General features: G+C 47.7%; 1 protein-coding gene across 3 annotated transcripts in view; it reads left to right on the top strand.

Moving 5' to 3' along the window:
* Positions 1–18,023, top strand: part of CCDC73 (coiled-coil domain containing 73) — a 410,197-nt gene that overhangs the window by 139,654 nt on the left and 252,520 nt on the right. For all 3 annotated transcript variants that reach the window (XM_063944472.1, XM_063944471.1, XM_063944473.1), the window contains one exon: positions 9,943–9,978. In XM_063944472.1, the coding sequence (XP_063800542.1) occupies positions 9,943–9,978 (36 nt within the window). The remainder of the gene's footprint in view (positions 1–9,942; positions 9,979–18,023) is intronic.

Raw genomic sequence — 18,023 nt, 5'->3', positions numbered from 1 at the left:
GCCGGCACCAGCTGGAGAGGAAGAAGGTCGGATGAATCCCTTAGCTAGATTTTCTTTAATGTATTATTCCATAGAATGAGTCTCTGGTAATGATAATGGATATACTCGACCTCGAGGTGGAATCCTCCCTGGAATGAGGTCGATAGGGCAATCCCATTCCCTATTAGGAGGAAGAATATCTGCAGAGGTTTTGCTGAACACGTCTGTGAAGTCACGGTATGGAGAAGGTGGAACATCAGATGATTTGGAGGAGGATGAACAAACTGGAAGTACTTTAGAGAGGCAAGTCTCTGAGCAGGAGGGACCCCATGCCAGGATATGGGTAGTCCTCCAATCAACGTGAGGGTTATGAAGACGAAGCCATGGAAGGCCTAAAACTACAGGATGAGTGGCCTTTTGAATCACCAGGAAGGAAATCAGCCCTGAATGGAGGGCTCCTACCTTCAGACGGATAGGCAGGGTTTTGGAGGAAATAACTACATCGGAAATCTTACTGCCATCCACGGCAGTCAAGGATATGGAAGATGAATGTCTCTCAGTGGGTAGAGACCACCGCTTGACATATTCCTCAGTCATAAAGTTCCCAGATGCTCCTGAGTCCAGCAGGGCAATAAGGTTCCTGGTGCGCTTTGCCACTAGAAGCGAAACTGGAAGGTTACAATCACTTGAAGAAGGAGAGGACTTCATTACTCCTAGCCGAGCCTCTCCCCGGCAGGCTAAGACTTGGAGTTTCCCGGACGCTTGGGACAAGCGTTGATGACATGAGAAGGCACAGCACAATACAAACAGAGACGTTCAGAGAGCCGTCTTCTACGCTCTGCTGGTGAAAGACGGGAATGACCAATTTGCATGGGTTCGTCTTTGGGCGGAGATGGCTGATGAGGAGGAGGAGTAGTGGAAGTCTTAGGAAGGGCTGACCTTCCTCGCTCAATTGCCCTTTCACGAACCCGAAGCTCGACCTTAGTGCAGAGGGATATAAGCTCATTTAATTTTGTTGGTAAGTCTCTGGCAGCCAGCTCATCTTTAATGCGTTCGGATAAGCCATGCCAAAAAGCTGCATAAAGAGCGTCATCGTTCCAAGAAAGTTCTGAAGCCAAAATTTGGAACTGTATCAAATATTGACCAACAGTTCGTGTTCCCTGACGTAAGCGGAGGATTTCAGAAGAAGCAGAGGTTACACGGCCTGGCTCGTCGAAGATGCACCTAAACGTTGCCACGAAGTTTGTATATGAGGATAACAGAGCATCCGATCTCTCCCATAGGGGTGATGCCCAATCAAGGGCGGAGCCACTGAGGAGGGAGATGATATAGGCAATTTTAGTGCGTTCAGTTGGAAAACTGCCAGGTTTTAACTCAAAATGGATCTCACACTGATTAAGAAATCCTCTACGGGCCTTTGGGGACAGATCAAATTTAGCAGGTGTCGGCAAATGAAGTCGTGGAGCAGAAATGGGTATGGTGGGTGGGGTTACCACCATAGGTATTGCAGTTGCCACACTAAATGCCCCTGAACCACGGAGAGTTGTTTGAATTCCATCCAGCCGTGAAGAGAGATCCTGTAGACAGCGGATGACATGGCCTTGTGCAGCCTCCTGATGTTCAATTCGGGCTGCCGGTTCTTGCATCGGCCTGGCCGCTTGGTCTTGGTCTCTGGCCGGATCCATTAGGTCAGTGCTTACTGTCACAACTGAGGGCTGGAGCTGACGAGAGCAAGCCTCAGTTGTAGGGGCTGAGGTAAACTTAAACTTAGAGGGTTGAATCAGACCCCTAGACATGCAGATGATCTGCAGTAGAAATGCCCGAAGATGTGACCACGACAAATGAGGTAAAAGTCTATGGATTTTATTGAGCACAGTTCTTTAAACACAGCAGTAGTACTTTGCACGAATATAATGAATGCAGAAATAACCACAGTTCCTTAGAGCTTGCAGAATGGTGGATGCCACAGGGCACTGGTAATATCAGGTACAGTTCTTATAGGCCAAGAGTTGGTATGTCCTTAACCAGAGAACACATCTGCAGGATACAGAAGTAGAGATAAGGAACTAGTCAGCAGGTGGTCCTTAGAAGCTGGCAATACTGGGTAATGTGGTAGACTGCTGAGCGTACCGGACGGAACCGGTCAGATGACAAGGTAACAAGTACTGTGCTGGTATGATGCTAGAGTGCAATGAAACAGTAGATACCCAGCGGCAGAGCACTGGTAATGTGAGTCAAAACACCACTGTGAGCTTGGCGCTGGAAGCTGGTGTATCAATAGCCAGGAATGACAAAGGCAGAGCACTGGGGAGTCAGGCGGCACCGCAAGGTGGAAGGCTGGTGCAGGTCTCTAGTGGAGGTTGAGAGCAGGAGATGGAAACCTGTAACAGCAATGTCCACAGCAAGGAGAGACCTGGTAACACAAGGTTTGACAACCAAAGCACTAACAGATTCTAGTCCCAGACACAGGATATTTATACCTGCAGGGAGGCAGGCATTGGCTGAGCAATCATGCAGGTTTCAGTGGAGCAGCGGATTGGAGTAAAGTGAATCATGTGACTAAAACCAACATGGCTGCGCCCATGCAGCGCTTGGAGGGAAAAGTTAATTTGAGAAAACCATGTGGAAAGTTCAGTAGTAATGGCGGTGGATGCCGCAGAGAGCAAGAGCCGCAACACAGACAACTTGTACACTGGAACTCCCAAGCGTCATCAGAAGCCGCGGCAGACAATAGACGCTATCCTGAAGACTCTGTGAATTGCAAACATAGGAGCTGCGGTGGAGGCCGCAGCGGGCCGGAGACGCCAATCTGAAAACAACATGAGGCCACTGTGACAGCGCTGCGAGATGACAGGAGGGAAATACAGATTATGGATTTCAGCTACTCCACTGAGATCCGACCCTGGAACGCTGAGCCAGCCTCAGGAGACATTTGGATGGTAAGTAATGGCGCCCAGTTACCCGGATCGTGGCAATCTGTATTCATACATAGCTTTACGTAGTGTTGCTAGTCCAGTGCAGTTTTATTGTTGTTTGCAATAATTTCTGCATTGTACATGTGACTGTGTGTGCCTATAGCTGCCGTGTGGTTCCTATTCCATGTATCTTACACATATTGCTATCCCTATATTCTGTACCCTGACGGGGGCTAAGTGCATCAGGGTCCTATATATAGTGTTTCACAGGATATACTGTTTGGTATTTTTCTCTGTGTATTTCAGTCACTTTATACCACTTAAATCCTCATTTGCAGTCACATTATACAGGTTTTTTTTTTTGTCAGGTACTGTGTCTGGCTATATTGTACGCCCTAGGGCTACACTCTCCAATAATGTCTGCGTCACAGGGCGGGAGATCCGTGGCTGATCATGCGTCATGCAGTGCTGACACCGCAGATTTATCTGAGTAAAATATTCCATCTGAGGGTCCAGGTAGTGGGTGTTCTGTACCCCTCGGGCAGCCTGCAGCACCAGTGGCACACCAAGACCCACTTTGTGCTGGTTTTTATAATTTACTGACTACGCTAGTAACGAAACTTGCGGGACTTGTGTGACCTCCTGTTGCTTCTACAATCACATATTGTCCCTGTTGTAAATCCACCATGAGTGGATACTCTGTCTACTCAGTTACAGCAGTTAAATCAGACTTTGGTTAAACAAAAGCCTGACCCTGGCCCTCCTGGGTCATAGGGTCATCTAAGTGAGCCATTTCTTCCTAACAGTCCACGCATGTTTCGCATACTTCACTCGATGAAGATGGCGTATATACTGAGCCATCAGACACTGATGCAGATGCATCTGATGGGGAATCTACAACACAGGTGGATATTCCTGACCTCTTGGAGGCTATCAAACTGATTCTTCAGATTGATGATAAACCTGAACTTTTTGAAGCTATTGAAGCCTGGGTTCAAGAAGTTGAGGCGGAGCTACCTCTGAATTTTTCTGATAATTCCAAACAGTGTCTTTCATATATTTCCACAGCCTCTCATTATATTCAGGAGGCGGCCTCTGATTCCGGTGTGCTGGCAGCCAAAGCCTCTACTACGTCCATTCTGGCTCGCTGGATTCTGTGGTTGCGGTCCTGGTCTGTGGATCTGGACTCTAAAAAGACCTTGGAGGTGATCCCTTTTAAGGGAGACATCCTTTTTGGGGAATATCTGAACAAGATTGTTGCTGACTTAGCGTCTGCTAAAACTGCATGTCTGCCGAGTACTAATCCTTCGGCTCTGAAGGCTAAGAGTACCAGCTTTCGTTCCTTTCGACCTCCAAGTAAAGCTAAGGGTCAGGCGTACCCGAAACAGGCTCGCACTTCTAAAAACCTCTAAGCCCAAACCTAAACGTTCCTGGGCTGCCCGTCAGCCTGCTTCCACACCAGACAAACCTGCTGCGTGACGGGGCAGGCCTTCCCCGGGGGAACCCCAGAATGGGAGGCCGACTTCTGCGGTTTGCCCAGGTATGGTTACAGACCACTTTGGATGCCTGGGTGAGGGAAGTCGTCACTCACGGATACGCCATCTCTTTCAAGAAACGTCCCCTTCGACAGTTTTGCTCGACAAATATCCCTTCGGATCCGTTGAAAGCAAAAACTCTACATTTGGTGGTACAATCCCTCCTGGACACAGGAGTGATAGTGCCGGTGCCTCTGGCTCAGAGAGGCAGGGGATACTATTCAACGCTGTTCATAGTTCCGAAACCGAATGGATCCTCCCGGCCCATTCTCAACCTCAAGTCTTTGAACAAATTTATGAAGGTATTCAAATTCTGCATGGAAACTCTTTGCTCTATTGTTCTGGCCTTAGAGCCCAAGGACTATATGGTATCCCTGGACATACAGGATGCTTACCTACATATACCTATTGCCATGTCGCATCAGTAAATATCTGCGGTTTGCTATTGGCAACCTACATTATCAATTCCAGGCCTTGCCTTTTGGACTGACCACGGCTCCACGAATCTTCACCAAGGTCATGGCGGTCATGACGGCCCTTCTACGCTGTTAGGGTATCAGGATCCTATCGTATCTGGATGATTTGTTGATCCTGGCTCCCCAGAGGTTCTCCTCCATCATCTGGAACTGATGGTACAATTCCTTAAAGCCCACGGGTGGCTCTTCAACTGGAAGAAATCCTTGTTGGTCCCTGCTCAGAGCATTGTGCACCTGGGGGCGTTACTGGACAAACACAACCAACGGTTGTTCTTGTCTCCGGAGAAGGTCCTGAAACTTCAGGGCAGGATAAGATGCTTCCTTTCTCGCCCACGTGTGTCGATACACTCGGCGTTGCAAGTACTAGGCCTCATGGTGTCGGCTTTCGACATGGTAGAGTACGCTCAATTTCATTCTCGCCCTCTGCAGCGGTTGATCCTTTCCAAGTGGGACAGCCTGCCTCATCGGATCAGGTCTCACATGATTTCCTTGACTCTGGAAGTTCGTCTGTCTCTGAGCTAGTGGCTCCAGGACCAAAATTGAGCAGGGGTCGTCCCTTCTAGATCTCCAACTGGGTCCTCCTAACGAAGAATGCCAGTCTGCGGGGTTGGGGCGCGGTTTTGGAGCAACACTCTCTTCATGGTCGCTGGACCAGGGAGGAATCTCTCCTTCTGATAAACATTCTGGAGCTGCAGGCAGTGTTCAATGCTCTGAAACTGACCCTGCCTCTGGTACAGAACAGGCCTGTTCAAGTACAGTCGGACGACGCCACCACGGTGGCCTACATAAATCATCAAGGCGGCACTCGAAGCCGCATGGCAATGATGGAAGTGTCAAAGACTCTTCAATGGGCGGAACGCCATCTGCCAGCCATATCAGCAGTGTTCATTCCGGGGGTCTTCAACTGGGAGGCAGACTTCCTCAGTCATCAGGACGTACACGCTGAAGAATGGAGCCTTCATCCGGAAGTCTTTCAACTCCTAGTGGATAAGTGGGGCCTACCAGATGTAGACCTGATGGTGTCTCGACACAATCACAAAGTTCCGGTCTTCAGACAAGGGATCCTCAAGCAGCGTTCGTGGACACGCTGGTAAGTCCATGGAACTTTCGTCTGCCATATGTGTTCCCTCCGGTGTCACTCCTGCCCAGGGTAATAAGGAAGTTCAGGCAAGAAGGAGGAATACTACTTCTAATTGCTCCGGCGTGGCCCAGATGGCATTGGTTCTCAAACCTGCAGGGTCTCTCGATAGAGCGTCCTCTTCTTCTTCCACAACGCCCAGTCCTCCTCGTTCAGGGCCCTTGTGTCTACCAGGATCTGGCCCGACTGGCTTTGACGGTGTAGCTCTTGAAGCTTCAGTTCTGAGGGCCAAAGGATTTTCTGAGGTGGTCATTCAAACTATGTTGAAAGCCCGTAAACCGGCTTTGGCTCGGATTTATTATAGGGTCTGGAGTTCTTACTTCACCTGGTGTGCGGCTAAGAATTATGAAGCATACAAGTTCAGTACTGCCAAACTTTTGGCTTTTCTGCAACAGGGCTTGGACTTAGGCCTTCGTCTGGCCTCCCTCAAGATTCATATTTCAGCCTTGTCGGTATGGTTTCAGAGAAAAATTGCGTCTCTGCCTGACATTCATACTTTCATTCAGGGTGTTATACAGATTCAACCTCCTTATGTCCCTCCTGTGGCTCCTTGGGATTTGTCGGTTGTTCTGGTTTCCCTACAACAGTCTCCGTTTGAACCTCTTGAGTCTGTGGAACTTAAGTGGCTTACACTCAAGGTCTTGTTTTTGCTGGCTATTGCCTCTGCTAGAAGGGTTTCAGATTTGGGTACCTTACCCCGTTCTTAGAACTCACCCTGGTTATCTGCCTTAGGAGGTGTCTCCGGCCTTTATCTCTCCTGGTTTGTCTTCCAAAGACCGGTCTTTGGATGTGGTACGAGCTCTCCATATATATGTGAAGAGAACCGCCTCTCTTAGGAGATCTGATTCTCTCTTTGTCCTTCTTGGTTTTCACAAACGTGGCTGGCCTGCGAATAAGCAGACCTTGGCCAGATGGATTAGAATGGTGATTGCACAAGCTTATGTGCAGGCTGGACTTCCAGCTCCTGCTACTATCAAGGCCCATTCTACTCGGTCTGTTGGACCTTATTGGGGGGCCAACCGTGGCGCGCCCCTAGAACAATTGTGCAAGGCAGCTACAAGGCCCTCAGGGAACGTTCATCAGGTTCTATGCCTTTGATTCTTCCGCCTCCCAGGATGCTTCCTTTGGATGCCGGGTTCTTGTGCCCGCTACAGTGCATCCCCTCCCATGAGGAACTGCTTTAGGACATCTCTGATGTTATTCCCTGTGGAATACCAGTGTAAACCGCTGCAGAAAAGGAGATTTATGGTAAGACTTACCAGTGTTAAATCTCTTTCTGCGAGGTACACAGGATTCCACAGGGCGCCCACCCTGACGCACTTAGCATCTTTGGGTTTGTATGGCATTAGCCGCTGGTACCTTCTCCTGTCGTGAGAATGTGGTTATCTGTGGCTACTAACTACTGTCGTCTCTTTTACCTGCCACTACATTGGACTGGTTAACAAAACTGAGCTCCAGTGCCTGGAGGCGGGGATATAGAGGAGGCGGTGCAGTGCATCCTGGGAACAGTCAAAGCTTTAGCCTGTTGGTGCCTTGGATCAAGATCCAACTTTACACCCCAATGTTATTCCCTGTGGAATCCAGTGTACCTCGCAGAAAGAGATTTAACAATGGTAAATCTTACCATAAATCTCCTTATTATGTTGTTTTCTTCTGCCTTCTTTATGATTATTATTATTATTATTATTATTTAGTTTTCTTCTGCCTTCTCTATGATGAGGATGATTATTATTATTATTATTATTATTATTATTATTATTATGTTGTTTTCTTCTGCCTTCTCTATGATTATTAGTATTATTATTATTATTATTATTACATACAAAGAGAAAGAATAGAAATAGGCACATATCTGCCAATAATTTTCAGAAAGAAGCACACATGTATAAAGGAACTCAATTTGTATATATAACATGGAGAGTAAGTAGAAAGAAAATGCACATCATATCTGTACACTTCTCAAATATAGGAACAATGGACCCTATTCAAAATGAGCTGCAGAATCTGCTACTGCTTGTGTTCGCATGCTGGGGCTGCCCAAGGACTCCCAGCATGCTAAATCCTGCCCAGCGCTGCGATCACAATTAGATTGCGGATGCCCCCCTGCATCCGCAGCATGACTGCGTATGCAGCCGCAGCACTGCCATCTTTTTCATCGGAACGACTGCATGTGATGTCTTGTAGCCGCCCCGAAACCGGTCCAACCCTACGCCTGTGTTGGCCGGACCACTCCCACGAAATGCTGTAAAGCCCCCTTCCCCGGTGCTGTCAACCAAAATAAGAATGCATCCTCCTTGGATGCAATCACATTTTGACCCCTGCACACGCGCATTTGCACTGCTGCGCATGCACAGATGGCCGAAATCAGCCAAACTGCGCGTGCGCAGCAGTTACGACTGTTGCTGAATGACCCCCAATGTCTGTATTGGAGCAGTCAATAGTAGTTACAGATAGGATAAGACAATAAATCTTACAAACTGTTAGGATGTTAATAGCAACGTTAGTAACTCCACTCTCTACTGTAGAAGAAATCCTCTTCACAATAATCAGTAACATGAGTCACAAAGTAATGTATTTGTTAGTGTTTTGGTTAGTAATGAAACTCTCTTTAGGAGAAGTCACTTTGCAGTAAGTAGATATTTACTTTGGTAACATTTGTATTACTCCTCAGAGTGGACACGTGTAGTGGGCCTAATGCCATGTGTGGGGTATCTGAAGTCATGTGTGGAGATCTGAGGGCACATGCAGGGGTCTGATGGCATGTGTGGGAGGGCGAGATTGCACGTGGAGGTTTGGTGGCATGTAACAGAGCATATGAGTATGTCTGATGGCATGTTAAGAGCATGTGGGTAGGTCTGATGGCCCCTGGGGATGTCTGATGGCATGTAAGGAGCATGTGGGTAGGTCTGATGGCACCTATGGATGTCTGATGGTATGTGGGGGTGGGTCATTCCATGAGAAATCAGCCAAAAAAGTTAAGTAATGTAACCCACCAACTCCAATTTGATGAAACATTAGACATACATAATTGTAAAATTTCTTCAAATGGTAGACCCTTACTTCTATATGATCCCGATTCTGCTTCAGTAGTAGTTATCCCCAATGCTATGCTGCATGTAAATGAGAAGAAAAGTGGCTTTGTGGCTTAGCTGAAAAGCTGAATGAAGCGGAAGGAACTATTGAAGTTAGGTTCCTTTACCCAAATGGTCCAACTGCTTCTTTTTTGTGACTCTAAAAATATGCCCTTATGCTATATATGCCCCTAGACGGGTTGGCAAGAGAATACCGACAGTCAGGATGCCAGTGGTCAGATAACCGACATCCGGCATTCTGACTGCTTGAAATTCTGCAGCCTAACCCCTAACCCCCCCTCCCCTCCCGGCAGCCTAGCTCTAGCCCTCCCTTTCCATAGCCTAAACCTAAACCTACCCCTGCAGCCTAATACTAACCCACCCCGGCATACTTGCATTCAGGATTCTGGCTGTCTGCATTCTGACCGCCTGGATCCCGAATGCCGGGATGCCGACTACATCCCCTAAGGAGGAACCACAACTATTATCATTTGCGACAAACAATCTTCCTGCATCTGTTCAATAGACCTTAGTTATCTGTGGCTGGTAGATTCAAGAACACAGAGTGGTTTGATGCAAACTGTTTTATCAAAACCAGCTTATATCTTTTTTGGTGGATCATGATCACATTATTATATCATGATCCTAATTACTGATTAGTCCAGAATCATGACCATCTGACCCATTGTGTTCAGAGATGCCCATTTAGACACAAGAGATACTTTTGAAGAGTTGCATTAATTGGGCAAGTCAAAATTCTATGGTTATTCTGCAGTACATTCCGTACCATACTTTGTTCTGAACATTGCTTTCTGTTTGAAATTGTAGTTACAGTCAAAGATGTGCACAGTGGAAGAGGAAAAGGTATGTGCTGCGCCTAACCTTTATTTGGTAACATTTAGTTCTTTTCATCTGTTATATTTACAGTAAATAAAACAATATTTGCCTTCTACAGTGTATACTAGTAATATAGGAATCTTTGTTTAGAGCGAAGGCACATTTCACTTTCTGCATTGAATAAATTAATAACTAGGCACATCTCTGCCAAGAATAAACAGCAATGATAAGTTAAAACGTATGCCCTTTTCATGAGAAAACAATGAAAATAAACTTTGCGTTTCAAACAAGGTGCTGCAATGTGCCTGACACCCACCCACAAGGTGTCAAAGAATAGTGGTACAACGTATAATAGATGCACTATGCACTCCTTAATTGGGATAGCGGTGAGTCGTTAAATGTTAATGTCCAAACAGTCTTGTAGAAATATCGGGATAGTTCTTCCTTTTATCCACAGAGAAAACCTCAGAAACAAACAAAGAAAGAAGAAGAGACACGGAACACTTCTCATAGTGTGTATCAGATGGTCATGAAATGAAATGTATAACACACAAACAAAAAACTGAGAGGGGATTTACTTCGTACCCTTTTTAGGCCTCCACTAGGCCAAATTTCACGTATAGAACAAATAAATCCTCACGTTGCTGTTTCAGACCTTTGCACAGTGGGGTTGATCCTAATATAGCCACTCCTTATTCTCCAAATCTCCCTCAAAGAGATATAAGCATGCTTTACATAGTGTAGTATGTATAAAAATGAATTTTAATAAATGACATAAAATCACATTAAAACAAAAGCATGGTACCGTGTAAGACCTTGTTGGTCCCAAGGCATAAGCAAGCACATGGACAGGATGGATGGTTAACCCGGGTAGAGCTGCCCTCCTGGTTGCTCAGCAAAGGATACCTCATCGGCTCATCCAAAGTACACCTACACACCAACGCGTTTCAACTCCACAGAGTCTTCCTCAGGGTGTATTATGGTGATGTGGACATACAACTTATTTATACTCTGTATAATTACCACTCCCACTTCTTGTAAACGGGGGGAGGGTGCGTGGCAGCATGCAGTAAATATCCATTAAACACTTCATTAAACATATTCGAATATACAGTGAATCTTAATATAATAATCAACATCAAGGGACCTTAAAAGTTCTAAAAAAAATGTACAATAAATCATGCCCTCTTGTCAGCGTTTTCATTATATGTGGAAAGCACCTAGAAAAAAGAGTGACATATTTCCGTTTTTTGGGTGATGTGATTGGAGGGCTAAAAGATGAATCCTATGATATATGAGCAGCGACCAGCCTGTGATTGGATGTCCACATCACCATAATACACCCTGAGGAAGACTCTGTGGAGTTGAAATGCGTTGGGACGTAGGTGTACTTTGGATGAGCCGGTGAAGTATCCTTTGTTTTATTGTAAAACATTTTTAGAACTTTTAAGGTGTTTGAGAGTGTGGGTTGGCTCCTCCCTCTATGCCCCTCCTACCAGACTCCGTTTAGAAAATGTGCCCAGAGGAGCCGGTCACAGCCAGGGGAGCTCTACAAGCTCTAAAAGTTTTTTTTAGAGTTTATTATTTTACGGGGAGGCTGCTGGCAACAGTCTCCCTGCTTCGTGGGACTAAGGGGGGGAGTAGTGTCCGCCCTGCGGGGTCTGAGCCACTATCTCCGCTGACAGGACACTGAGCTCCTGAGGGGATCAAACGTTCCCTGCCACAGGGGATCGCTCACCCCAGCAGCATGCCGCCACCCCCTTACAGAGCCAGAAGATCAGCGACGAGTTAGTCACCGGCCCCCCCTAGCAAGCGGGGAGCCGGTGTGAAGATGGCGGCAACAGGGTATGGAGCGCAGTACTAACTGCGCTCCGGTGCTCAGCGGTACAGAGTGCGGCGCTGTGAGGGGCGCCCTGAGCCAGCGCCTACACCCTACACTGACCTCCAAGCCTGTCAGGGTCCCAGGATTGCTGCCAGCATAATTCCTCAGGCCAGTATAATCTTCAGAAGAGCGGGAAGACATCGCCATGTAAGGAGGCGGAGCTTCTCCTCAGGGCGGACCCAGCAGCGTTCAGCGCCATCTTCCTGCCTGTAGAAGTGCTGACAGTGAGAGCTGTCCCTCCAAGTCAACTCAAGCTATCTTGTACGGTACCAGGGGGTTGTAGAAGGGAGGGAGAGGCTGTGTAAAGTCTGTGTAGTCTATTAAGGTGCACAGACAGCGCTAGTAGTTTAATTAGTTCTACCTTTAAAAGCGCTGTGTGTGGGTTGGCTCCAATCTCTGTGTCTCTCTGTGGCATGCTTGGGAGGGAAACTGTGACATTTTCCTGTGTGTGGGGGTGCTTACTATCTCACATAGGTGGTCATTCCGAGTTGTTCGCTAGCTGCAATCATTCGCTTTGCAGCGATGAGGCAAAAAACGGCCCTTCTGCGCATGCGTATGTGGCGCAATGCGCATGCGCGATGTACTTTCACAACGGCCGATGTAGTTTCACACAAGGTCTAGCGAAGCTTTTCAGTCGCACTGCTGGCTGCAGAGTGATTGAAATGAAGTGGGCGTTTCTGGGTTTCAACTGACCGTTTTCAGGGAGTGTTCGTAAAAATGCAGGCGTGCCTGGAAAAAAACGCAGGCGTGGCTGGGAGAACGCAGGGTGTGTTCGTGACGTCAAAGGAGGAACTGAAGAGTCGGAAGGGATCGCAAGAGCCGAGTAAGCCTGAGGCTACTCTGAAGCTGCACAATTTTTTTTTCGTAACCGCTGTGCGATCCTTTCGATCGCACTTCTGCTGAGCTAAAATACACTCCCAGAGGGCGGCGGCTTAGCGTTTGCATGGCTGCTACAAACTGCTATCGATCGATCAACTCGGAATGACCACCATAGCCAGGTCTAGAATGCTGCAGAAGAGATTTCCTCTCAGGAGAGATCCATTCCATGTACACAGGATTGTAATGCTTTGTCTCAGATTCTTATTGTTGAAGCTGATACTGAGACTGAAACTCAGGTGTTAAAGAAGTTTATGGCAGTTTGGTCAGGCTCTGTCCCTAATCCTGCAAAACCCCCTTGCATGTTCCCACGGAAATGTGTACTTGCCCAAATTATGCAAGATGACACGGATACCGGTTCTGATACTTCAGACGGTGATGGGGACGTGCTGAGGGGGGCGGCATACCTTGCAAAGGGGATGCAGCTCATGATTGAGGCCATTAGAGATGTGTTAAACATTTACTGTATGACACTACACCTGAACAGGTTGAGGAGGCTTACTTCACTGATAATAAGAAAGCCCCGCTAACCTTTCCCACGTCTAAAGAATTAAACGCTATATTTGAAAGATCCTGGGAAAACCCGGAGAAAAAATTCCAGATCCCAAAAAGGGTTCTGGTTGCTTTTTCCTTCTCTGAGGAAGATAGAAAAAAATGGGAAAGCCCACCAATTGTTTACGCGTCTGTCTCCAGACTGTCTAAGTGGATGGTTTTACCTGTCCCTGGTTCTACCGCGTTGAAAGAACCGGCTGATCGTAAGATTCACTCTACGCTCAAATCCATATACACTGCTTCAGGAGTGGCCTTAAGTCCCACTATTGCCTGTGCATGGATTTCTAAAGCCATAGTAAAGTGGTGGCACATTACTAGGGGATTTGGATGCAATGGATAAAAGTGACATTGAATTGTTTTTACGTCACATACAGGATTCTGCGGGGTTCATGGTGGAATCCATGAAAGACCTGGGTACGCTGACTGCACGGATATCCTCCATGTTGGTATCCGCTCGCAGGGGGCTCTGGCTACGCCAGTGGTCTGCAGATGCAGAATCCCGGAGAAGTGTGGAGAACCTACCCTACACAGGTCAGACTCTATTTGGGGAAGCGTTGAATGCGTGGATTTCCACGGCAACCCGGGTAAGTCACCTTTCCTTCACTCTGCTACGAAAGAAACCATTTCTTCAGCTGTGCAGCAGTCCTTTCGGACCGCTAAGACAAAAAAAAAAAAAGCCCAAGCCTTCTACCACTTTCTTTAGAGGTGTTCGGGCAAAATACAAAAAGCCTGCACCCACAGGCTCCCAGGACCAGAGACATGCTTCTGGTTCCTCAAAATCCTCAGCATGACGGTGGACCTCGAAGCCTGGAGGACGGGCTGGTGGGTGTGAGTCTCAGACGTTTCAGCCACTTCTGAGTGTCATCCGGCCTGGATCCCTGGGTACAGGATATTGTGTCACAGGGGTACAGACTGGAGTTTCAAGAACTCCCGCCTCACCGATTCTTCGAATCAGGCTTGCCAGCTTTGCTGACAAACAGGGCTATCCTACAGGAAGCCATCCTAAAATTGGGGAAAATCACAGGTCATTGTCCCAGTTCCACCTCATATGCAAAACAAGGGTTATTGGTGGTCATTCCGAGTTGTTCGCTCGGTAATTTTCTTCGCATCGCAGCGATTTTCCGCTAATTGCGCATGCGCAATGTTCGCACTGCGACTGCGCCAAGTAAATTTGCTATGCAGTTAGGAATTTTACTCACGGCATTACGAGGTTTTTTCTTCGTTCTGGTGATCGTAATGTGATTGACAGGAAGTGGGTGTTTCTGGGCGGAAACTGGCCGTTTTATGGGTGTGTGTGAAAAAACGCTACCGTTTCTGGGAAAAACGCAGGATTGTCTGAAGAAACGGGGGAGTGTCTGGGCGAACGCTGGGTGTGTTTGTGACGTCAAACCAGGAACGAAACTGACTGAACTGATCGCAGTTGCCGAGTAAGTGTGGAGCTACTCAGAAACTGCTAAAAAATTTCTATTCGCAATTCTGCTAATCTTTCGTTCGCAATTTTACTATGCTAAGATTCACTCCCAGTAGGCGGCGGCTTAGCGTGTGCAAAGCTGCTAAAAGCAGCTTGCGAGCGTACAACTCGGAATGAGGGCCATTATTCAAACCTTTTCGTGGTACCGAAACTGGATGGTTCGGTCAGACCAATTTGGATATTCAAAATGGAGTCTCTCAGAGCAGTGATTTCATGTCTGGAGGAGGGATAGTTTCTGATATCCCTGGATATCAAGGATGCGTACCTTCACATTCCGATTTGGGGCACTATCATTCGGCCTCTCCACAGCACCGAGGGTGTTCACCAGGGTGATGGCAGAGATAATGTTTCTCCTCTGCATACAGGGGGTGAACATAATCCCATATCTGGACGATCTGCTGATAAAGGCAGCGTCAAGGGAGAGGTTGTTGCAGTCCATTGTTCTCACGACTCATATGCTCAGGGAACACGGCTGGAACCTGATTTTTCCAAAATCACATTTGGAGCCGACCAGGAGGTTGTCTTTTCTGGGAATGATCCTCGACACAGAAGTGCAGAGGGTGTGTCTTACGGGGGAAAAAGCGTTGGTGATACAAACAATGGTCCGGGAGGTCCTGAAGCCAGCCCGGGTTTTGGTTCATCAGTGCATTCGCCTTCTGGGGAAGATGGTGGTCTATTACAAGGCTCTACAGTACGGAAGGTTTCATGCTCGGCCCTTCCAACTGGATCTCCTGGACAAGTGGTCGGGATCTCATCTACACATGCACAAGAGAATACGTCTGTCACCAAAAGCCAGGATTTCACTCCTCTGGTGGTCACAACTACCTCACCTTCTAGAGGGCAGCAGGTTCGGGATTCAGGACTGGATCCTTCTAACCACGGGTGAAAGTCTGCGGGGCTGGGGCGCAGTCACTCAAGTAAAAACCTTCCAAGGAAGGTGGTCAAGCCTAGAATCCAGCTTACCAAAAAACATTCTGGAACTAAGAGCCGTCTACAATGGTCTTCTCCAAGTGGCCCATCTTCTGCGAGATCGAGCCATTCAAGTGCAGTAGGACAATGTAACGACAGTGGCTTACATAAACCAATAGGGCGGAATGAAGAGCAGAGCATCAATGTCAGAGGTAACAAGAATCATCTTCTGGGCAGAAAAACACGCGTTGGCGCTGTCAGCAATCTTCATTCTGGTAGTAGACAACTGGGAAGCGGACTTCCTCAGCATACACGATCTCCATCCAGGAGAGTGGGGACTCCATCCAGAGGTGTTCACGGAGGTAACAGATCTTTGGGGTGTACCTCAAATAGACATGATGGCCTCTCGTTTCAATAAGACGCTTTGGCGGTATTGTTCCAGGTCGAGGGACCCACAAGCCGTGGCGGTGGACGCCCTAGTGACTCCGTGGGTGTTCCAGTCGGTGTACGTGTTTCCTCCACTTCCACTCATTCCAAGAGTTCTAAAACTCATAAGGAGAACAAGTGTTCAGGCGATCATAATTGCTCCGGACTGGCCAAGAAGGGCTTGGTACACGGATCTTCTGGATCTACTGCTAGAAGAGCCAAGGCCTCTTCCTCTTCGGGAGGACCTGCTGCAGCAGGGGCTGTTTGCTTATCAAGACTTACCGCGGCTACGTTTGACGGCATGGAGGTTGAACGCCAGATATTAGCTCGGAAGGGCATTCCGAACAAGATTATTCCTACCCTGATGCAGGCTAGGAAAGGAGTAACATCTAAACATTACCATCATATTTGGAAAAACTATGTATCTTGGGGTGAGTCCAAGAAGTTTCCTACGGTGGAGTTTCAACTGGGACGGTTTCTCCTCTTCCTGCAAGCAGGTGTGGATATGGGCCTGAGGTTGGGATCCGTAAAGGTCCAGATTCTGGCCCTGTCCATTTTCTTCCAGAAACAGTTGGCTTCCATCCGTGAGGTTCAGACTTTTCTGAAAGGGGTTCTGCACATCCAGCCTCCCTTTGTGCCGCCTACGGCGCCCTGGGATATTAACGTGGTGTTACAGTTCCTTCAATCGGATTGGTTCGAACCTGTGCCGGAGGTTGAGGTCAAGTTTCTCACGTGGAATGCGGTCACTTTGTTGGCTTTAGCTTCTGCTAGGTGGGTCTCTGAGTTGGGGGCTTTGTCTTGTAAGAGCCCCTACTTGATCATCCATGAAGATAGAGCTGAGCTCCGGACACATCAGCAGTTCCTTCCGAAGTTTGTTTCGGCATTTCATATCAACCAACCTATTGTGGTGCCAATTGCTACTGACTCCTCAATTTCATCAAAGTCCTTGGATGTTGTAAGGGCTCTGAAAATGTATGTGAAGAGGTCTACTCGTCACAGATAATCGGACTCTCTGTTTGTCCTGTATGATCACAAGAAACTTGGGTGTCCTGCTTCTAAGCAGACGATCTCTCGCTGGATCAGGTTCACTATCCAGCATGCTTATTCTACTGCAGGATTGCCGTGTCCTACATCTGTTAAGACCCACTCTACTCGTAAGGTGGGTTCTTCCTGGGCGGCTGCCCGGGGTGTCTCGGCTTTGCCGTTTTGCCATGCAGCTGCTTGGTCTGGGTCGAACACGTTTGCAAAGTTTTACAGGTTCGATACTTTGGCCTCTGAGGACCTGAAGTTTGGTCAATCAGTTCTGCAGGAGCCTCCGCGCTCTCTCCCTCCCGTTCTGGGAGCTTTGGTACATCCCCATGGTACTAATGTGGACCCCAGCATCCTCTAGGACGTAAGAGAAAATAGGATTTTAATTAACTACCGGTAAATCCTTTTCTCGTAGTCCGTAGAGGATGCTGGGCGCCCTCCCAGCGCTTTGTGATCCTGCAGTGGTTACTTGGTTCAGTACTGCTTAGTTCTTGGTTATGTACTGTTTTGTTACTTGGTAAGTAATCTTGTTCAGCCGTTGCTGATGTTTCAAGCTAGTTAGCTTGGTTTGCCCTGTGTGTGAGCTGGTGTGAATCTCGCCATTATCTGTGTAAAATCCTTCTCTCAAAGTTGTCCGTCTCCTCGGGCACAGTTTCTAGACTGAGTCTGGTAGGAGGGGCATAGAGGGAGGAGCCAGCCCACACTCTCAAACTCTTAAAGTGCCAGTGCCAGTGGACCCATATATACCCCATGGTACTAATGAGGACCCCAGCATCCTCTACGGACTACAAGAAAAGGATTTACCGGTAGTTAATTAAAATCCTATTATTGCACATGAACCCGGGATGTTTGTCAGTGGAAATGGCTCAACTTAGGTCCAGTGGCTTGGGAATCCAACCCTGCTAGCGAGCAGGTATTTTCTTGGGA

Source organism: Pseudophryne corroboree, chromosome 11 (genome assembly GCF_028390025.1).
Source record: "Pseudophryne corroboree isolate aPseCor3 chromosome 11, aPseCor3.hap2, whole genome shotgun sequence".
NCBI classification, from domain to species: Eukaryota; Metazoa; Chordata; class Amphibia; order Anura; family Myobatrachidae; genus Pseudophryne; species Pseudophryne corroboree.
The sequence above is the reverse complement of the archived record's forward strand: the minus strand, read 5'-3'. Positions and strand labels throughout refer to the sequence as shown.